The sequence below is a fragment of the Monodon monoceros genome, unplaced genomic scaffold, assembly GCF_005190385.1.
Source record: "Monodon monoceros isolate NGI ecotype Baffin Bay Population unplaced genomic scaffold, NGI_Narwhal_1 Super_Scaffold_3, whole genome shotgun sequence".
NCBI lineage: Eukaryota > Metazoa > Chordata > Mammalia > Artiodactyla > Monodontidae > Monodon > Monodon monoceros.
Genome location: NW_021703780.1, coordinates 42486644 through 42506110, shown reverse-complemented (window position 1 = coordinate 42506110; position 19467 = coordinate 42486644). Strand labels below are relative to the sequence as shown.

The following is a 19467-nucleotide window of genomic DNA, read 5'->3' as shown; positions in this document are numbered from 1 at the left end:
TACGCGGGCTTCAGTAGCTGCAGCACGCAGGCTCAGCAGTTGTGGCTCACGGGCTCTAGAGCACAGGCTCAGTAGTTGTGGTGCACGGGCTTAGGTGCTCCGTGGCATGTGGGATCTTCCTGGACCAGGGATCGAACCCGTGTCCCCTGAATTGGCAGGTGGATTCTTAACCACTGCACCCCCAGGGAAGTCCTTATGTATTCTTTTCTTAAAGAACATTTCCAAAATAGTATAACTTCAGACTCCACAAAACCTGAATCCAGCTCTGCCTATACACCCACCCCTTGCTTTTCTTCCTTCTGGCTTGTGCCACCTCTGGACAGACCACACACAGTCTTAGGCTCTGCATTCCTGCTCCATAATGTCCAGGGTGTTGCTGAAGAGAATCCTGGAACAGGCAGATTGGAAGCATTAGGAATTCATGACCAGCAACCTTAACTGGTCTTCTGTTCCACACTACCCTGTGTGGAACAACTCCCTGTCTCCTTTCCAAAATGACTCTTGCAGACTGTGTTCCCTCTGTTGAAACCTCTAGCCCTTCCTGTCTCTTACTCCCCTGTATATGCAACTGCAGAGCCCTTCCCACTGATACTCGAACATGTTCAAGCCTCTTCCATGTGAAAACTTCCCTTCCTTAAGTCAGCATCCCTGGCACTCTTGTAGCCCTTGGATTGCCTTGACCCCACACTTAGGATTTTCCTCCAGCCACTTGAATGGAAGCATCACTCTTCTCTATGTGGCCATTAAGAAATTCCAGCATTTAATAGACAGTTTTGAGGTGATTAATTATCTTTGTGAGGCCAAAAACATACAGATGGAAATGAAGAGAGAAATTCAGTTAGTCATCTACATGCTTTCTATATTATTCCAAAGACCTGTATATTTAACAGTTGAATGTATGTACCTTTTTAAATAAAGGAGAAGAGGAGAATCAGTATTATGCTTTTTTTATCCAAGTGTCCATCCAATAATTGTCTCCTACCTGGACTAGGTAGCCCTTCTGAGTTCCCTTCAAACTATTTTTGATGTTGTATTGATACTGCCTTTCTGAAACATAAATCCCATTATGTCACCACTACTCCACATTTGGTCAAGGCTTTCTACTGCTCTTATGATAGACACCTCAACCAAAATCCTAAACCCGGTCAGTTTGCAAAGCTGTGTGTACTATTTGTACGCTCTGCCCCGGGCCTTCCTCCCCAGCTTTATGGAGCCCCATTCCCCCTTGGTTTTTGCTTTCTTGTCACATCTGTCCTTTGCATCTGACCTTCCTTCCTTTTTTTTTTTTCTCTTTGGCCACACCCTGTGGCATGGGGGATTCTAGTTCCCCGACCAGTGATTTAACCCACCTGAAATTCCACCTGAATGTTCTTCTCACACCCTTCCTCCGCAACCTCTTCGACAACTTGATGCTGACTTTATCTCAGGCTGTCACTGAGGCCCTTCCTGCTTGACAGATCTAGGTCAATTTCCTTTGCTACATGCTCTTAGAATCCTGTTTCTTTGTTCCAAAATTATTATGTTAGCTGTGTTTACACATTCCTGAGTGGAATTGATTAGGGTCTGTCCTCACTTGACTCCAGATTCCATAATACCTTGAGCCTGGACCCTTAACATCTGCATCCCCATCATATCCCAGCATCCAGGGCAGCACCTGATGTAAAATAAGCACCAAAGACACACATAAGGCATCAGTTAAGGGGTGACCATGTGTCTGATTTTGCACAAAGTGATTTTTATATATTCTCATTTTCACAACCAAACATGTCAACACTCACTTCATCATTATTATTGTGATTTTGAAAAATTAATTAGTAAGGCTTAGAAAACATGCTAAATAATGGTGTTTTATTGTTTGTATTTTACAGAATAGGGGCTGAGGCTTCAAAAGGTTAATCTTCTGCCTAGTATCGCATGACTAGCATTTGTGACAGCTGAGATTTCAATCCAGGCCTGTCTGATTCCAGAAGCCATGTCTTTGTCAACATACCATGCTGCCTTCATTAAAATTCATATTGCTCTTTGAAAGTAACATTAGTTATTTGGCTTGAAGGGAGCACAAAGTTTACCAAACTCAAGAGCATCTATTTATGAGCTAGAAAATTTAAGCCAAAAATATCAAGTGTCTGTACCGATTACAAAGCTACTTGATTGACATCTCTTGACCGCCTTGAGAAATACTAGTTCCAAAGTAAATCTGTGATGCTTCTGTTTGATTAAAGGGCTGAGAAAATAAGCCTCCCATAAATGAAATTGTAGCTTATACTTTCATAAATTAACATGTAGCTACTTAGATAGATACGATTCTGAGGCAAACTTGAATATTAGAGAAAGATAACTACAGGAATGTCATTCAAAGTTTTATATAATGCTTGGGATTTAATGAACAAGGAAAAGGACTAGAAAACTAAAATATACATTTTCCATGGATATGCAAGTTATCTTAGTTGTGATGTTTACTTCTAGATGATGTTTGCTAAGGAACAACAGGGTTTGAGTGTGTTCATTTCCATTGTTTTACTAGCTTGTCACTTTTCTTGATAGGTGTCTAAGAGATTGTATGGCATGGGCTGTTACGAGATTTCCCTGGGAGACACAATTGGAGTGGGAACTCCAGGAAGCATGAAGAGGATGTTGGAAAGTGTCATGAAAGAAATCCCACCCAGGGCTCTTGCTGTTCACTGTCATGACACATACGGACAAGCCTTAGCAAATATCCTTACGGCCCTTCAGGTATTTTGTATTATTTGTGTGTATGTATAAAAGTGTGTATACTTATTTGCCATATAAACATATTAAGAGCTTTAGTGAGACAATATTTATAAATTGCTATGAATATAACATTTTTTTTTTGAGATTCAAGTGTTGATACTTATTGGGCATCCACAGTGTTCCAAGCCCTTTGTTCACCTCTTCCATGTACGTTATTTCATTTTACCCTCACAGCAACCTTTGCAGTATACATAACATTAACCTGTTACATATCAGGAAACAGGATTTGGAGGTTACATGACCTGCCCAAGATCACACAGCTACAAAGTGCTGGAGTTGAGACCAGAGACTGGGGCTTCCGACTCCATGCCAAGCCTTCTCTCCTAGTTTCCTAACATGCTGACCCAGTAAGAAATTGTTATTGTAGAAGTATACATTAATCGAGCCATTGTTTGAACGCTGTGGTTAGGTTTAGAATGAAGGGAGAACATTGAATAGCTGTAACTTGGTTGGTAGAAAACTAGAAGGGAGGCAGTGTGACATGACAGAAGAAAAGCTAGATTAAAAATCAAGAGACATTTAAACAGTACCTGACACGTGACGTGCACTCAGGAAATATTTGTAAATTGCCCATGCTTTTCAGGGCAATGATGTCTCTTATTACTCTTCATTTGATTTGATAAAATCCCTGAATTTGTTCTTTTTAAAAGTATTAATCTTCTCAGAGCTATGTCTGCTTTTTTCAACTCCCACTTGCTCTCAGCCTGAAAAGTTGATAGATTGAAAAATGATGGCATTTTTGAGGAGTGCAAAGCACAGAGATAGTAGCGTGTACTGTTGTAATCATGTAACTTATGCTCTTTTGGATAATTTGGTGCTCTGTGATGAGGAGGTGTGCTGAAATACAGACTATTTTGTTCAAGATGTCTTCTTGATGTTGGCGAGCATCCTTTTGAAAGAACCCCTGCCCTGGTTTTTATCAAGTATATTCTGATCAAAATCAAGAGAGCTAGAAAGTTGGAGGATTAAGAGTTGCTTATTACATTCTAATGATACCTTAGTTCTTTTTAATGTATTTATTGAAAGGAATAGATATAAATTGCATTTTAATGTATTTATTTTTAAATTGATGTTATTTCTTAAACTCGGATAAAAATAGTTTCACTGGATGTTCTTCGAACCCAAGATTTTGACAACTAAAGATAAGAGTGTCTGAAAGCTTTTTGGTGAGGCTGAAAATCAATACATAAAGCTTAATGTCATCATCCTGCAGTGCACAGTTGTTTGGAAGAAGTTAATAAAACCTGTGAATATCAAGCCCCACAAGGGCTTATTTGGACTTTGTAACATATGTGCACAAATCCTTATTTGTCCTCTGGAAGCAGGCAAGGAACATTGTATTGAATTAGAAGAAAAAATGATATCCCATGGACTTTGGGGCGTTTTGACAATTTTCCTTCTCTATTCTAGTTTCTAAAACAATAGAGAACTAGGCATCACTTCAGGATTCTGTGTTCAGCTGCAACTGTAACTTATTAAGTGTTCCTCACCAGCAAGTTCCTGGAGAGGTCTGTGTGTGTGTCTGTGTGTGTGTGTCTGTGCATCTCTCTCATTTCTCATATGGATATATCCTCTAGACGGTAACACTTGAGTCATGTTTTATTCATGTAGCATATTTATTATATAATGAGTGAGAGTTTAGGGTTTTGGGATCCAGGGCTATAGTGCACATTCTGGGAACCCAAAGATCTGATTCTGGAAACTTTCTGCCTGTTGAAAATGCCCCACTGCAAAATATTGCTGTTACCCCATTGTGATTGTGACGGTTAAGGCTGTCTGAGAAAGTAAGATTTAAAATCATATATAAAGAAGAGAAGAAAGGAACCTCAATAAGGGGTGTGTGTGTGTGTGTGTGTGTGTGTGTGTGTGTGTGCGTGCATGCGTTTGTGTGTGCGTATGGGCATCAACGTGTGAAAAGAATGTTCAAGCACATGAAACACCACTCGGGCAAAAGGCCTTGGAGAGGGAAGAGCATGTCCTAGGAGCTGAAAGACGACTATTGTATTCAGAGGGGAACCTGAGCTTTATAACATTCTCTGAATTAGATGAACTGCAGAGTCTCCATTTACAAAGAGAGGCGGACTGCAATTCTGGGGCATTTGCCCATCCATACTGTAACAGCAGTACGGGGTGGGGACAGGAAAGAACCTTGGGCCCAAGCAAGATGGGGAGCACAGGCCAGAACCTGTATAAGGCTGAGTCCCCTCACCCCGCAAAAAAACACCACACCTTCAGTCAAAAAGGGTGAACCAGCAAAAACCACCTAGCAACGGTAGAAGGCAGCAAGGATATTTATTCTAATGACCTTGGCTATGGGTGAAGGAGAAATAGACAAGCCCCCTTTATATGTCATAACTATTTTTTGACCCTGTTGTGAGTTTAGGGTTGAAATTCACATTGCTTGCAGAATGTGAAAGACTCAAGCAGGCAAATTATTTTCAAATGGGTGTGAATTAGTAGCACCTACAGATGGTCAGGAAGAATATAAATCTTTTCAGAAGGAACATATCTTCAATTTAAGCTGAATTATTTGGGGTGTGTGTGTGTGTATGTGTCTATGTGTGTATGTGTATGTGTGTGTGTTTATGTCTCTCTGTGTGTGTATGTATGCCTGTGTGTGTCTCTGTGTGTGCATGTGTATATGCATATGTGTGTATGCAAGTGTGTGTACATGTATATGTGTATTGGTGTCTATGTGTCTATGTGTATCTGTATGTCTAGGTGTGTATGTGTGTGTGTATGTCTGTTAGGGGAAGGGTGGATATTTTGCTCTTTGGCATCTCTTGTGCTCTTTGGCACAAGTTAGCAGGAAACGTGTCCACAAGTATCTGTCATTGTGTTTTCTGTTCTTTTACTATGTGCACAAGCTCTAAGCATGTACGTGAGGTGGGAGGGCAGGAGGGAGGCGAGGGGCCTGGGAAAGTGCACTTGGAGCGTAGTGGTGTTGCATTGCCCAGACCTTGACGTGTAGTGGCAGTGTAAGTGGGTGGAGGAGAGGGTAAGAGCAGCTTGTGTAAGAAGCAATATGCAGCCCGAGTGGCCAGTTTAAATGAACAATTTAACGTTGGAGTTGTAGAGTTTGTGTTTGCTGCCATCCATTTTCAAACAGTTTCATCCACTTTCATCCAGTTTGATAAGCCAGTGCCAGTGTAAGAAAAAATATACACTTCTGCTCTCTTTGAAACTGTGTGTAGCTGAGACAGTCTGTAAATGTTTGGGGAGGCGTATGCTCACACAGACAGCGGAGCATTGTCTTGGAATGTCTTTGCAGACATATGTGTACTGGTTGGTCCCTGGCAACGCTGAGTGAGGCAGAGTCCTCCTGGGCCCTTCCCAATAAAAGCAGCAGCAACAACAAAATAACCAGGATTACCTTGAGCAGAGGAGAAAAAATGTCTTAGGAAAAAAATAAAAACAAAAACAAAAACAAAAACCAAACCTGCCAGTGTTTAAGTAGAAGGGAAATTAGAGAAAATCCCACTTGGTTATGAACTAGGCTAACTCTGGCTTCAGGAAGCAGTGGCCATACTTCATTCTTTAAAATGGAATCTTTGAAGTGGCTTCTAGTCAGATTGCTGGTGCATGTGGAGTGGATATCATTTGTTTTAATTTAGGGGTTAGGAAACAGTTTACAGTGCTCCAAACTGGAAGTTAAAATGATGGCAAGGAGACATGTAGTAGGTGGAAACTTGGCCATGATGGTAGGAAACAAATGAGAGTTATAAATGGAACATCCCCCTCAGTCTGGAAAGCACATACTAATAATGTAATAGAAGGATCATTCTTGGGTTCCCAGGTTTATTGTATTTTTTTTATTACTTAAACATATGACTTATAGGGCAGTACATGGTTGTATGGGAGTCAGGAATTCATAATTATCAGATATTCCTTAATATAGAGAAATAATTGACACTATAGATTTGAGTGGGGGATATTTATAACCACCCAAACCCAAAAGAGCAAGAAAATGAGGTGACAAAACGTACAGCATTTCAGTAATGGAAGAAACGTACATGGCCCAATATACTTGTCTTAATTTTTTACGTAAAAATTGAGTCTCACCCTCTTGCATATTCCCAAGTACCTAAGTAAAACACCAGTGAACAAATTACTTAATCTACTTAACACTAAACAATTGCACAGTCTCTGTTTTTCTTCACTCAAATGATCTGAGTCTTCATAACTGGGTAAAAACAGAGTAAAACAAATGAGTTCCAATATCACAAGTAACAGTACCCCATTAACTGGTAGCAAAGAGAGTAGAACAGGCAATATTTAGCTTTCCCCTAAAGAAATACCATGTGCCTTTTTCTTCTCTTACACTTAATAGACATTTAGCTAATGTGTCTTTCCTCATGATGTTTTCCATATGTTTAGTATTCTCTTTTAGAAGAACCAAATCATTTACCTAATTTTTACAACAAAGCATTCATTTCTTTATACTGACTCTTGCTAAACCACATTTAAATGCTACCAAACAATTTCCTCATGTAATTTGTTTTTGAGGTTCTCAAAGAAAATTTTTAGAATTCCAAATTCTCTTCTCAATTCTATACCTATAGAATGTGTACAATGATGTCTATGTCCTCAGATTTTACAAAACTGAGATGAGGTGCAGAGTTTCTAGAACATTTGTCTTGGTGACTGCATTTGGTTGATACTTCATACTATTACCGTCATTACAGTTAAAACTATTACTACTGCTGATATACTAATAGCAATAATATTCTAACCTTTATTACTCAAGGAGCCAGAGGCATAAAGCATTGCTTTGCAAATGTGTAAATTTGTAAATACATGAATTAGATATTATTCATTTATTCAACATCTATTAAAGAGCTAAATAGAAATCAGCAAGCAAGAAAGAAAACAAAAAGTTGAAAACTGGATGCTCCTACATAGGTTTTACAAAATGCATCACTAATTTATTCAACAAATATTCATTTTATCAGACACTGTCTTAGATGTTAGATTCAGATGTAAAATCTCGAAGCAGTCCTGCTGTGGAGAAAAGTGTTTTAGTTTAACTCAGTACCTCCAGAAGCTTTTTGAGTATGAAATAGTATTTTTGTTTTTGTTTGTTTTCTTGCTTGTTTGCTTTTTGCTACACAATTAACTTTCTCCAGGACAGTATTATGTTGAAAATATTCTCAGGTGGGATGAGGTGTAAGTTATCATCAAAAAATAAATAAAAGAGGTAAACACAATATTGTAAATCAACTATAATATCAAGTATTTAAAAACTACTTTTAAGACAAAAATAAGTAAATAAAAGAGAACAGGGAGTGCAGCAGAAGTTTAACACCGTCCAATTTTTGAGTGCTTAAAAACAGGGCTTTGAGCCATAAATGTCAGTAAGAAAAGGTGAAAAAAGTTCCTTTCTATTATTTTATTTTTGCAAGTGGCTGGATTGCTTATATTAGTGATAAAAATGAGAAAACGTGAATAATTTTGTTTATCTCCAACATCTTTTTATTAATATAAACTTCTCTCTGATTTTGACTATAGGTAATCGGTCAGGTTTTTTTTCAGAGATAATATAGCTTTTATCTGTTTCTATATACACAGAAGGGGCAGTTAGAAAAAAACTCCTTCTGAGCTAGATGGCATTTTAAACAGGAATTCAAGTAATCAGTGTTTAAAAATAATGCGTGTGAATTTGATTCTAATATGCTAAATATGAAAGTATTTAATCTTTATGTAGTGAGTCACACTTAGATCATAAGCCTGAAACTCACCAAGAAAGAAGATGCCCCAAACGGCTCTGCCTCTCCCATGGCAATTAATCCATGCTGATCAGTTAGGCAAATGTTACAAAAATTGATCATTGTTGATGGGGATTAGGGCCAGGATATGATATGATTTTTCCTTTGACGTAAGAGGTGGAAATTTCAGAACTCACTACCTTTTTGAGCACCTCTCTAATTCATTCTGTAAATATCTCATCCGATTGTTTTAATCTCGTTTTCAATACCTTATTTTCAATCAAGTACTTGTCACATCTTTCTTAACACATGCGCCTTTAATTTGGAAATCTTGCTGTTTTGCTCTGTTGTTTGTATAGGAACACATTAAGCTTTTTGTTTTTTGAATATCGTTTCACGTTTCTTTTTTCTTATTTTTTTCTCTCACAAAAATATCTATTTACAAGGAAACTTCATGAATATTTATACTCTTGCCCATTAATGTAACATGACCCAGATTTTTTTCCTTAAGAATATTGGCTTGAAATTGGTAGTTTTGTATTGAACATAAAGTATTATTCTCATAACTATTTTTTTGGCCTATTGTAATGTAACCAATTCATGGTTGTAGGCTCACCACTAATGACAAAAACAAGTGTGCATGTGCGTATATATATAATATATAAAATATATTACATATTATATATTATATTATATAATTATAATATAAGATAATATATATTAATATACCTATATCATATGTTATAAATATTAATATATTATATAATGTATAATATATTATATAATATTAATGTTTTATATATAGTATATATTATATACAATATAATGCAATACATAAATATATTATATAAATAATATATTGTATAATTATATTAATATAAAATAATCATATATTAATATATTAATTATATTTTATAATATTATATATTACACATAATATTTGATATTTTGTTAAATACAATCAATATTTTATATATGATGAAATATAAATAATATATGTAATGTTTAATATATTATAATATAAGAATATATATAATATACAATACATAATATATAATATACAGTGTATAAATGAAATATACTATATAATATATATTTCACTAACATATATTATATAGTATAAAATATATTTTATTAATAATATACTAATATTATATTGTGATATAATATAATATAATATATTAAAGTTAAATTATATTAATATATTAATGATATATTAATGTTATATATTATATATATTATATGTATAATTGCAGAAAGGTGGTCAAAAGGTACCAACGTCCAGTAGTAAGGTAAATAAAGTACTAGGGATGTAATGTACAACATGATGACTATAGTTACCACTGCTGTGGTATATAGTCACATTATTTATTAAATATTATATAATATGTTAATTGTAATATATAATGTATAATATATGATTATATATTAATATATAATCGAGATTATATATTTATATATTACATTATATTTGTATATGTTTTATATAAATATATGTTAATATATTATATATTAATATATATAATAAATATGTTATATATATTATTTAATATTATATATAATATTCCATTATATAATATTATATATGATATTATATATTATATGTACTATTCCATTATATAATATATATAATATATAATACAATATTATATATATATTCATATATATATATAATCTTCTTTATCCATTCATCCATCAATGGACAGTTAGATTGTTTCCATGTCTTGACTATTGTAAATAATACTGCAGTGAACATGGAGGTACAAATATCTTTTCAAGATAGTTTTTCATTTCCTTTGGATATATTTTCAGAATTAGAATCCCTTGATTATATGGTAATTCTATTTTTAATTTTTTGAGGAGTCTACATACTGTTTTGTCTAGGATCTGTGCCAGTTTACAAACCCACCAACAGTGCACAAATTTTCCCTTTTCTCCACATCCTCACCAGCATTTGTTATCCCTTCTTTTTGGTGATAACCACTTTAAAATGCATGAAGTGATATCTCATAGTGATTTTTATTTGCATTTCCCTAAAGACCAGTGATATTGAGCTTTTTTTCATTTACCTGTTGACCATTCTTGTATCATCTTTGGAAAAATGTCCATTCAGGTCTTTTGCTCATTTTTTAAATTGGAGTGTTTGGTTTTTTTGATATTGAGTTTTATGAGCTTTTTAATTTATTTTGGATATTAACCCCTTATGAGAGGTATGCTCTGCACATCCTTTTTCCAAGTGGGTGGTTTGTTTTTCACTTTTTTGATCGTTTTTTATTTTTCCTGTGAAGAAGCTTTTTAGTTTGATATAGTCCCACTTGTTTATTTTATTTTTTTATTGAAGTATGGTTGATTTACAATATTGTATACAACAACATGATTCAGTTATACCTATATATGTTTATATATTATTTTTCAGATTCTTTTTGTAGGTTATTGCAAGATATTGAATGTAGTTCCCTGTGCTATACAGTAAGTGCTTGTTGTTTATCTATTTTATGTACAGAGGTGTTTATCTGCTAATCCCAAACTCCTAGTTTATCCCTCCCCTGCCCTTTCCCTTTTGGTAACCATAAGTTTGTTTTCTACATCTGTGAGTCTGTTTCCATTTTGTAAATAAGTTCATTTATATAATTTTTTTTAGATTCTGTTATCATATGATATTTGTCTTTCTCTGTCTGACTTGCTTCACTTAGTATGATAATCTCTCAGTCCATCCATGTTGCTGCAAATTGCATTCTTTTTTATGGCTGAGTAATGTTCCATTGTATATATACCCCACATCTTCTTTATCCATTCATCTGTTGATGGGCACTTAGGTGCTTCCATGTCCTGGCTGTTGTAAATAGTGCTGCTATGAACATTGGGGTGCATATTTAATTTTGTTGCTTATATTTATGTGTCATATCCAAAAATATCAATGTCAAGACCCTTGTCAAGAAGCATTTTTTCTACTTTTTCTTCTAGGAATTTCACATTTTCAGATCTTACATTTAAGTCTTTAATTCATTTGGCGTTAGCTTTTGTGAATGATTTAAGACAGGGGCCTTGTTTAATTCTATTACTTATGAATATCTGTTATCCCTGTGCCATTTATTAAAAAAGACTGTCTTTTCTCCATTGAGTATTCTTGGGTTCTTTGTTAAATATTGGTTGAACTTATATACTTGGTTTATTTTGGGACTCTTGATTCTGTTCCATTGATCTATTTGTTTGTTTCTGTGCCAGTACCATACTGTTTTGATTACTATACATTTATAGTATAGCTTGAAATCAGGAAATTGTGATATCCCCTGCTTTGTTCTTCTTTCAAAGAATTGCTTTTGCTTTTTTGTTTCCATTTAAATTTTAAGATTGTTTTTTCTACTTCTATAAAAAATATCATTGGAATCTTGGTAGGGATTGGATTGAATCTATAGATAGCTTTTGGTAGTATTGGTATTTTAACAATATTAATTCTTCCAATCTGTGAACATGAGAAATCTGTCCATTTATGTGTGTCTCCTTAGATTTCTTTCATCAGTGTCTTGTAGTTTTCAGAGTAAAGATTTTTCACTTCCTTGTTAAGTTTATTCCTAAGTTTTTTTTGTTTTTTGTTTTTTTGCGGTACGCGGGCCTCTCACTGTTGTGGCTTCTTCCATTACGGAGCACAGGCTCTGGATGCACAGGCTCAGCGGCCATGGCTCATGGGCCCAGTCGCTCCACGGCATGTGGGATCTTCCCAGACCAGGGCACGAACCCGTGTCCGCTGCATTGGCAGGCGGACTCTCAACCACTGTGCCACCAGGGAAGACCCTATTCCTAAGTATTTTTTGGGTACTATTTTAAATGGATGATTCTCTTTATTTCTTTTTCAGATAATGTGTTGTTAGTGTACAGAAATGCTACTGATTTTTTGCACATTAATTTTGTATCCTGCAACTTTACTGAATTTGTTAATTAATTTAACAGTTTTTTGGTGGAGTCTTTAGGATTTTCAATATATAAAATCATATTATTTGCAAATAGAGATGGTTTATCTTCTTTCTTTCCAATTCTGATGTCTTTTATTTCTTTTTCTTGCCTGATTACTTTGGCAAGGACTTCCAGCACTATGTTGAATAGAAATGGCAAGGGTGAGGCTATGGATTAATTCCCCTGCCAGGGTGTAGCAGGGGAAACCTCCCTGCCCAGTAATAGCTCTGCTCTGTGGACGATCAGCACTGCCTGCCTGCCTCTCGGCTCCAGTGTTGCCAGACTGTGAAGCTTCCAAGTGTTCTCACCAGCCCTTCTGGTCAGGTCCTTCAGTCACACTCTGAAGCTTGTTGGGCTGTGACTCAGCTACCTTGCCTGGCAATGGGCAAATCACGCTCTTAGAGCCACCAAAACTCAGGTCATTATTTGAGGACCTGAATTAGGCAGACCTGTACCCATCCATTTCCCTGCAACTACTGCAACAGGAACTTGGTTTCTGCAGTTGAGCAAAACTGCTGGCTGGCACTACTGCTTAGGTTCTGCAGGTAGGAGCTCGAGCTGCCAAGATCCAGGTTCTCTTGTTGCAAGCCCCGCCCTCCCACCCAATTTCTCTGTCATGGTCAGATTCCCAGTGGTTGATCCCTGAAGATTCTTCTGAAATCCCTGTGGAGTGAACTCAAAGTAGGGGCTCCCAGACAGCGACCCACAACACTGGGTGGAGGCTGGATGTTTCCCTGGGCTCTCTTTCCCACTGGAGGTGTCATAGGCTCGGGAGGGAGCTCTCAGCATAATGCTGCTCCAGCCTGGGGGATAGGCAATGTGATCAATGTGTAGCCACTTCTCTTACCTTCTAATGAGGTCTCTTGGTGTCTGTGGTGCAGGGGTGCTCAGCCTCATCCCTGTGTTCTAGGATTCTCACAGTGGTGTCTTGACCATGAATAGTTGTTAGTTGTTCTTCTTGGAAGGGTGAGCAAAGGCAGGAATGACCTATGTTGTCATCACAGTGACATCACTCCTCCTACTGGTTGGTTTTTAATGGCTAAAAAATAATGTTGATGTTCAAATATTTTGAAAATATAAATAAGTATAAAGAAAAATTAATTACTTATAATCCTAGCTCAGAAGGAAGATTAGTATTAGCTACCAAAATAGGTCATTCTCATTCATATATATATGAATATATATATATGTATATAGGCATACCACAATTTATTAGTGTTTGCTTTATTATTTATTTTGATTTTTTTTAAACAAATTGAAGTGTTGTGGCAATCCTGTGTTGAGCAAGTCTATTGGTGCCATTTTTGCAACAGCATTATTTTTTAATTAATGTACATACATTGTTTTTTTTTTAGACATAGTGCTATTGCATACTTAATAGCTACAGTATAATGTAAACATCATTTTTATATATACTGGGAAACCAAAAAGTTCATGTGACTTGTGTTATTATGATATTCGCTTTATTGTGGTAGTCTGGAACCAAATCTGCAGGATCTCTGAGGTCTGCCTCTTTGATGTGTGTGTGTGTGTGTGTGTGTGTGTGTGTGTGTGTGTGTGTGTATGTATGTATATACATAAAATGAATTAATATTTGATAGCATATTGAGCTACATAAACTGCACTTCATGATTCCTATAACTCCCTCCCCTCCCCTTACCCTTACATGTAGGCAGTTGGTTATATAAAAATTGATTTGGGGTGAGAAGTCTTTGCTAAAGATATGAATTTAGAAGTAACAGAGTATATATAGTATTTAATTCCAAGGAATGCATGAGATGATAGAGAAGAAAGAGGACCAAGGATAGAGCACCAAATATTGATCATTAAGAGATCAGAGAAAACAGGATATTGTGGAGACAGAAAGAGTGACTCATGAGGTAGGAGAAAGCCAAGACAGTCTTGAGTGCAAGACTCTAAAGGAAGAAGTCTATCAAAGAGGAGGTGATCCTCGGTGTGAAATGCTGGGTAAAGGAAGACGAGGACCAACACTGATAATACTGTCTTCACTTTATGGCTTCTGCCTTTGGAATTTTGCTGAGAAGGACCTTGAGTTCTTCAAACCTTTAGTACTTATATAAACTGATTACCTATCTTTTCTTTGACTTTATTTCTTATAATCAAGTCTTTCATCCAACTGTACTGTATTTTTATTCATGATGCAAGATGAGAATCTATATTTTATATAAACACATTGCTATCCCTTCATTACATAACCTATTTTTTCCTCAGAGATACAAAATATTCAGTTATGACACATACTATGTTGTTATATTCTTGAGTTGATCTCTAGAGTTTCTATTCTGTGAAAACATTGGCTGATACTTATTGAATTTTTAAACTATGTTTTACATGCATTATTTTATTTTGTCCCTGTAACAATCCTATGAAGTAATTTTTTTATAACTATAACTTTTTACATGAGGCAACTGTGGCTTTCCAAGGTTAGGTCAGTTGCCCAAAACCCTTTATCTGAAAGGTAGTAGAACAAGGATGCCAACCCAGTTTATCTTACCTCTTCCTGTCCCTTTGGTCATTTATTCGTGTAAGTACCATACTTTTAATTAAAATGGCTTTATGTTAGATTTCAAATCTAGTATCGCATGACCCTTTTATTGTCATTTTATCAAACCTGTTTAAATTTTTATAAACTTTATCTAATTGAATTTTAAACTGAATTTGTCCCAAACTTCATCCCCCAAATATCCATTTTATTAAATACCTAGACTAATTTAGAGAGGATTGACTTAAGAATTTCATCTCCCCATCCAAGAAATTGACAGGCTTTTCCTTTTATCCAGGTTTTTGTTTGTATAAAAATGAAATTTGGTGCTTTTCTGTATGTGGAAGGCCTACGAATTTAGGTTTCCTCCCTGGTTAAGAATCATTGTAATATGTGCTACTGTTTTTCTTCCTGATTTTGAAATGCTTCTTCCTGTGTTCTATCAATCTGTCTTCCTCCCTTCATTCAGAAATTATAAGTCTCACGTTGGTGGTATAGTGGTGAGCATAACTTCCAGAAATTATGTCTCACCAAGACTCATTTCTTCATTAATCAATAGTACTTCTTCAAATTTCTCAGAGCATTCTTGTATTTAGTTGTGTTTAAAACATTTAAATCTATTTATAGTAAATGTTTGAATACCTTGAGCAATTTCTTGGGGAAAAACTTTCCTTGCAGGATATGGAAAATATGTTTATGACCTCAATTTCCTGAGGTAAAAAAGTTGAGGTTTGAAGAGTATGCTCTGAGAATTAGATTCTTTTACTTTGATCTCATAATAACAACAGATAACTAAATAAAGCTCACATTTCTTAGTAAAATGTTTGCAGTTCAGTAAACATTCTTAAAGGAAACATTCGCTGCAGTAACCAAAACCCACTGTTTTCATTGAAGGTCCAAATTAAAAGAATACTGTTTCTATTCTGTAAGGAAAGAAAAATCTTATTTATTTTTCTACATAGACATTTTGGAACATTTCCCCTTGAAAATACACAAGGCTTTATAGATAACAGACCTTAGAGTGAAAAGAATTAGGACCCACGTCAGCTGTAAGAAGGCCAACAGTGTTATCCATAGCAAATCTACTAAAAAATTGTTAAAAAGAAAGAGGATTCTTTTTGATTGCTGAGACAACTTCATTAAAGAGATAAAGGCAACTTTCTGAAGTTCATCGTACTTTATTGTTGCCTTGTTTGCTTAAAAATAAAAACACAGAACTCCCCAAGGTTTAAGAGTTCCCAGTGTGTCTGAAACCATGTTAATTTAAAGTTAATTGTGATTTTTAAATATTACTAGGTTTGCCAATGTGGTTATGGTGTTTATTTAAAACCACGATATCAGGAAACAAGAAATGTGTTCTTGTCTGAAATTCCAGGTGAGTGAGTTCATGTGTGGTCTAGGTGGCAAGATATCACTAAATTATGAAGAAGTGAAAATGAAACCACTGTTTCCTTAAGGAAATTTTATATGTGCATTGAGCAAAAAAGGGGAGAAACAGTAAGGAGGAGGCGGAAAAGGAGACCCTCTTGGCCATTTGACTTGAAATGTGCAATTAGAAAGAGAGCGTTAGTAAGGAAATATGGCAAATATGTGTATTGTTTTTTCCTTCAATCTTGATGCACAATGTTAAACAAACAGATAATAGGTATAAAGCCATTGATTGTTTGCCTTCTTAAATGGTAAGAATTCTCACGAAAATCCTGCTTTGCTGTGGCTTTTCATGAAGTGCTAACTTGGTTATCAAAGTGTGTTCATATTCTGGCTTGACAAAAATAGGCTGGAACTAAGGTACAAGTAGCCCCTGAAATAGGGCCAGCCTCTCCAGCTCACACTGACTGACTGGGTGTGCTCTAAGTTCTTAGATCTCATTTTCATGTGTCCCACTTATTTGTTTACTCCTGCAAGCATTTGAGTTTTAGAAACATGATCTAAGTATTGAAGGAGGAGATAGTTGTGGTGGGATCAGGTCATGGTAAATTGGTAAACAGAACTTGGGGCATCTTAGTAATTCAGGACTCAAATAGAGATGGTGGTCTTTAGTAAGTAGAGGAATTCTGGATTAAATGATTAGGCAATGGAGGTTAAAATGAATTTTGTTGAACTCTGCTGAGTTAAAGTGAATAAAAGCTGTCCATCAACAGATGAATGGATAAAGAAGATGGGGCACATATATACAATGGAATATTACTCAGCCATAAAGAGAAACGAAATTGAGTTATTTGTAGTGAGGTGGGTGGAACTAGAGTCTGTCATACAGAGTGAAGTAAGTCAGAAAGAGAAAAACAAATACCGTATGCTAACGCATATATATGGAATCTAAGAAAAAAAAAAAAGGTCATGAAGAACTTAGGGGCAAGACGGGAATAAAGACACAGACCTACCTGAGAATGGACTTGAGGATATGGGGAGGGGGAAGGGTAAGCTGTGACAAAGTGAGAGAGTGGCATGGACATGTATACACTACCAAACGTAAAATAGATAGCTAGTGGGAAGCAGCTGCATAGCACAGGGAGATCAGCTCGGTGCTTCGTGACCACCTAGAGGGGTGGGATAGTGAGGGTGGGAGGGAGGGAGACGCAAAAGGGAAGAGATATGGGAACATATGTATATGTATAACTGATTCACTTTGTTATAAAGCAGAAACTAACACACCGTTGTAAAGCAATTATACTCCAATAAAGATGTTAAAAAAAAACTGTAGAATAGATCTATCTACAAAGTAGATACGTTCTACAAGGAGTAGAATGTATCTACAAAGTACACTTGTAATTATCTTTCTGTATATCCTTTTAATGTTCAGGCTTCCATACACTGAAGTAGTGTTTTCTTTTCTTTAGTTTGGAAAGAAAATCATTAAATGTCTACAAGTGAGTTTCTACATTGTACTGACCTGCTCTGAAAATACAAAAGTGAAAAAAAAGAGCATTTATATCAAAGCTGGAGAGAAAGGATAATATTGCCTGAGGATCACTTGCAGTTATAGAAATGAAAATGTTAGGATGAGAGTGGCAGGGGACTTGTAATTTCATATTCCATGAAAATGGTTCAGGAAATTTATTCAGCCTGCTTAAATTTTATTAGGACCCCATATTTCAAATAAGCCACACCCCATACTTTCAGACATATGTTAGAATGTAAACATATATGCAGCACTAAAGTACAAATATAATGTAAGGAAAATGGTGCCATTTCTATGTGTTTCATACGTGTGATTAAGGACAACAGGATTGGCAAATTTTTTTCAGCAGATACTAGGCTGACTGACAGTAAAAACCCCCATAGAGAATGTGAACAGGCTGGTAAAGAGCTTTCCTGTTGCACAGGAAGTGATCCGTATACAAAGTCCAAGCTGGGTGAAGATGGCTCCTACATCCATAACTTTGGTGTCTTCAGCTCTAAGATCAGAGAACTGACTCAGTGATCTCTGAGATTCCTTGATTGAATGTCAAAGCCACTTAAAGTTATGCAGAGTTCCATTCACTGTTAGAAGATAAGGGGAAAAAAAGAGACAAATTGAGAGACATGGGGGCATTTCAAATCCATGGTCTTCCAAAGTTTTAAATTTAGGTAGAAATACTAGTGAAGAATACATTTCTAGAGGAAGGTTTCTCCCTCGACATATTGAATTTATATATTTTTCATTAAAAGAAACTAAGTGGGATGAAATCTTTCAATTAGTACAGTCCCATGAGAGAATAGCCTAAATCAGAATTAGTTTAGGGAAGTGACATTATCAAGATGGCCAGATAGGTCATTCTTGAGTTTGCTCCCCATCACAAGAAGGGCAGCCAACAACTTCATGTACAAGACAGTGCTGAGAGAATCCTAGATCATGGGGGTAAGGCTAAAGCACCCACACCACCCCCCCCACCCCACAGTTTACCACGGAGATCAAGACAGATTGCATTAGAAGGGTATGAGGAACAAATACATGCCAGTTGCATTGCCCTCTCCAGATCCATGCAGTACCATGCTGTGAGGTCTTCCCTGAGCCTGTGGTACCTCCAGTGGGAAAAGAGCCCAGGGCGACATCCAGCTCATCCAGTCAACACTTACCTCACATTGTACACAAAATCAAGTCCTGGTGGATTGTAAATCAAAGTCAGGAAAAAAATAGCATGAGAGATAATATTTTGTATAGGCAGAGATTTATTACATGTTACATAATAAGGGGCTAATGATAGAAAATATTGATAACAGGATACATTAAAATTAGAATTTTCTGTCCATAAGAAGATATATTATTAAATTTTGGTATCAACTGCACATGTGAAGGTCACCTCCTGAGACACAGGCCAACTAAACATCTGAGATTTACTCATAAGATTATAGAAAGGTTCCCTTCCCCTACATCTTATCATCATGCCAACACGTCCCCAATATAGTGATTTACAGATAAAAGAGCTGCAGATGCAGACTCTCCTTGAGGATATACACTTAGGGAAGCCCACAGTGAAGAGGGAAGGCAAAATCAAGGACACTAGAGAAATTTGAACCCTCTGGCTGTTACAGCTACAACAAACATTAAACACAGCC

The 19467-nt window shown here is 36.0% G+C and overlaps 1 protein-coding gene across 3 annotated transcripts in view; it reads left to right on the top strand.

Moving 5' to 3' along the window:
- The window catches only part of HMGCLL1 (3-hydroxymethyl-3-methylglutaryl-CoA lyase like 1), a 136907-nt gene that overhangs the window by 82090 nt on the left and 35350 nt on the right, over positions 1–19467 (top strand). For all 3 annotated transcript variants that reach the window (XM_029243520.1, XM_029243519.1, XM_029243518.1), the window contains one exon: positions 2545–2733. In XM_029243520.1, coding sequence (XP_029099353.1) covers positions 2545–2733 — 189 coding nt within the window. The remainder of the gene's footprint in view (positions 1–2544; positions 2734–19467) is intronic.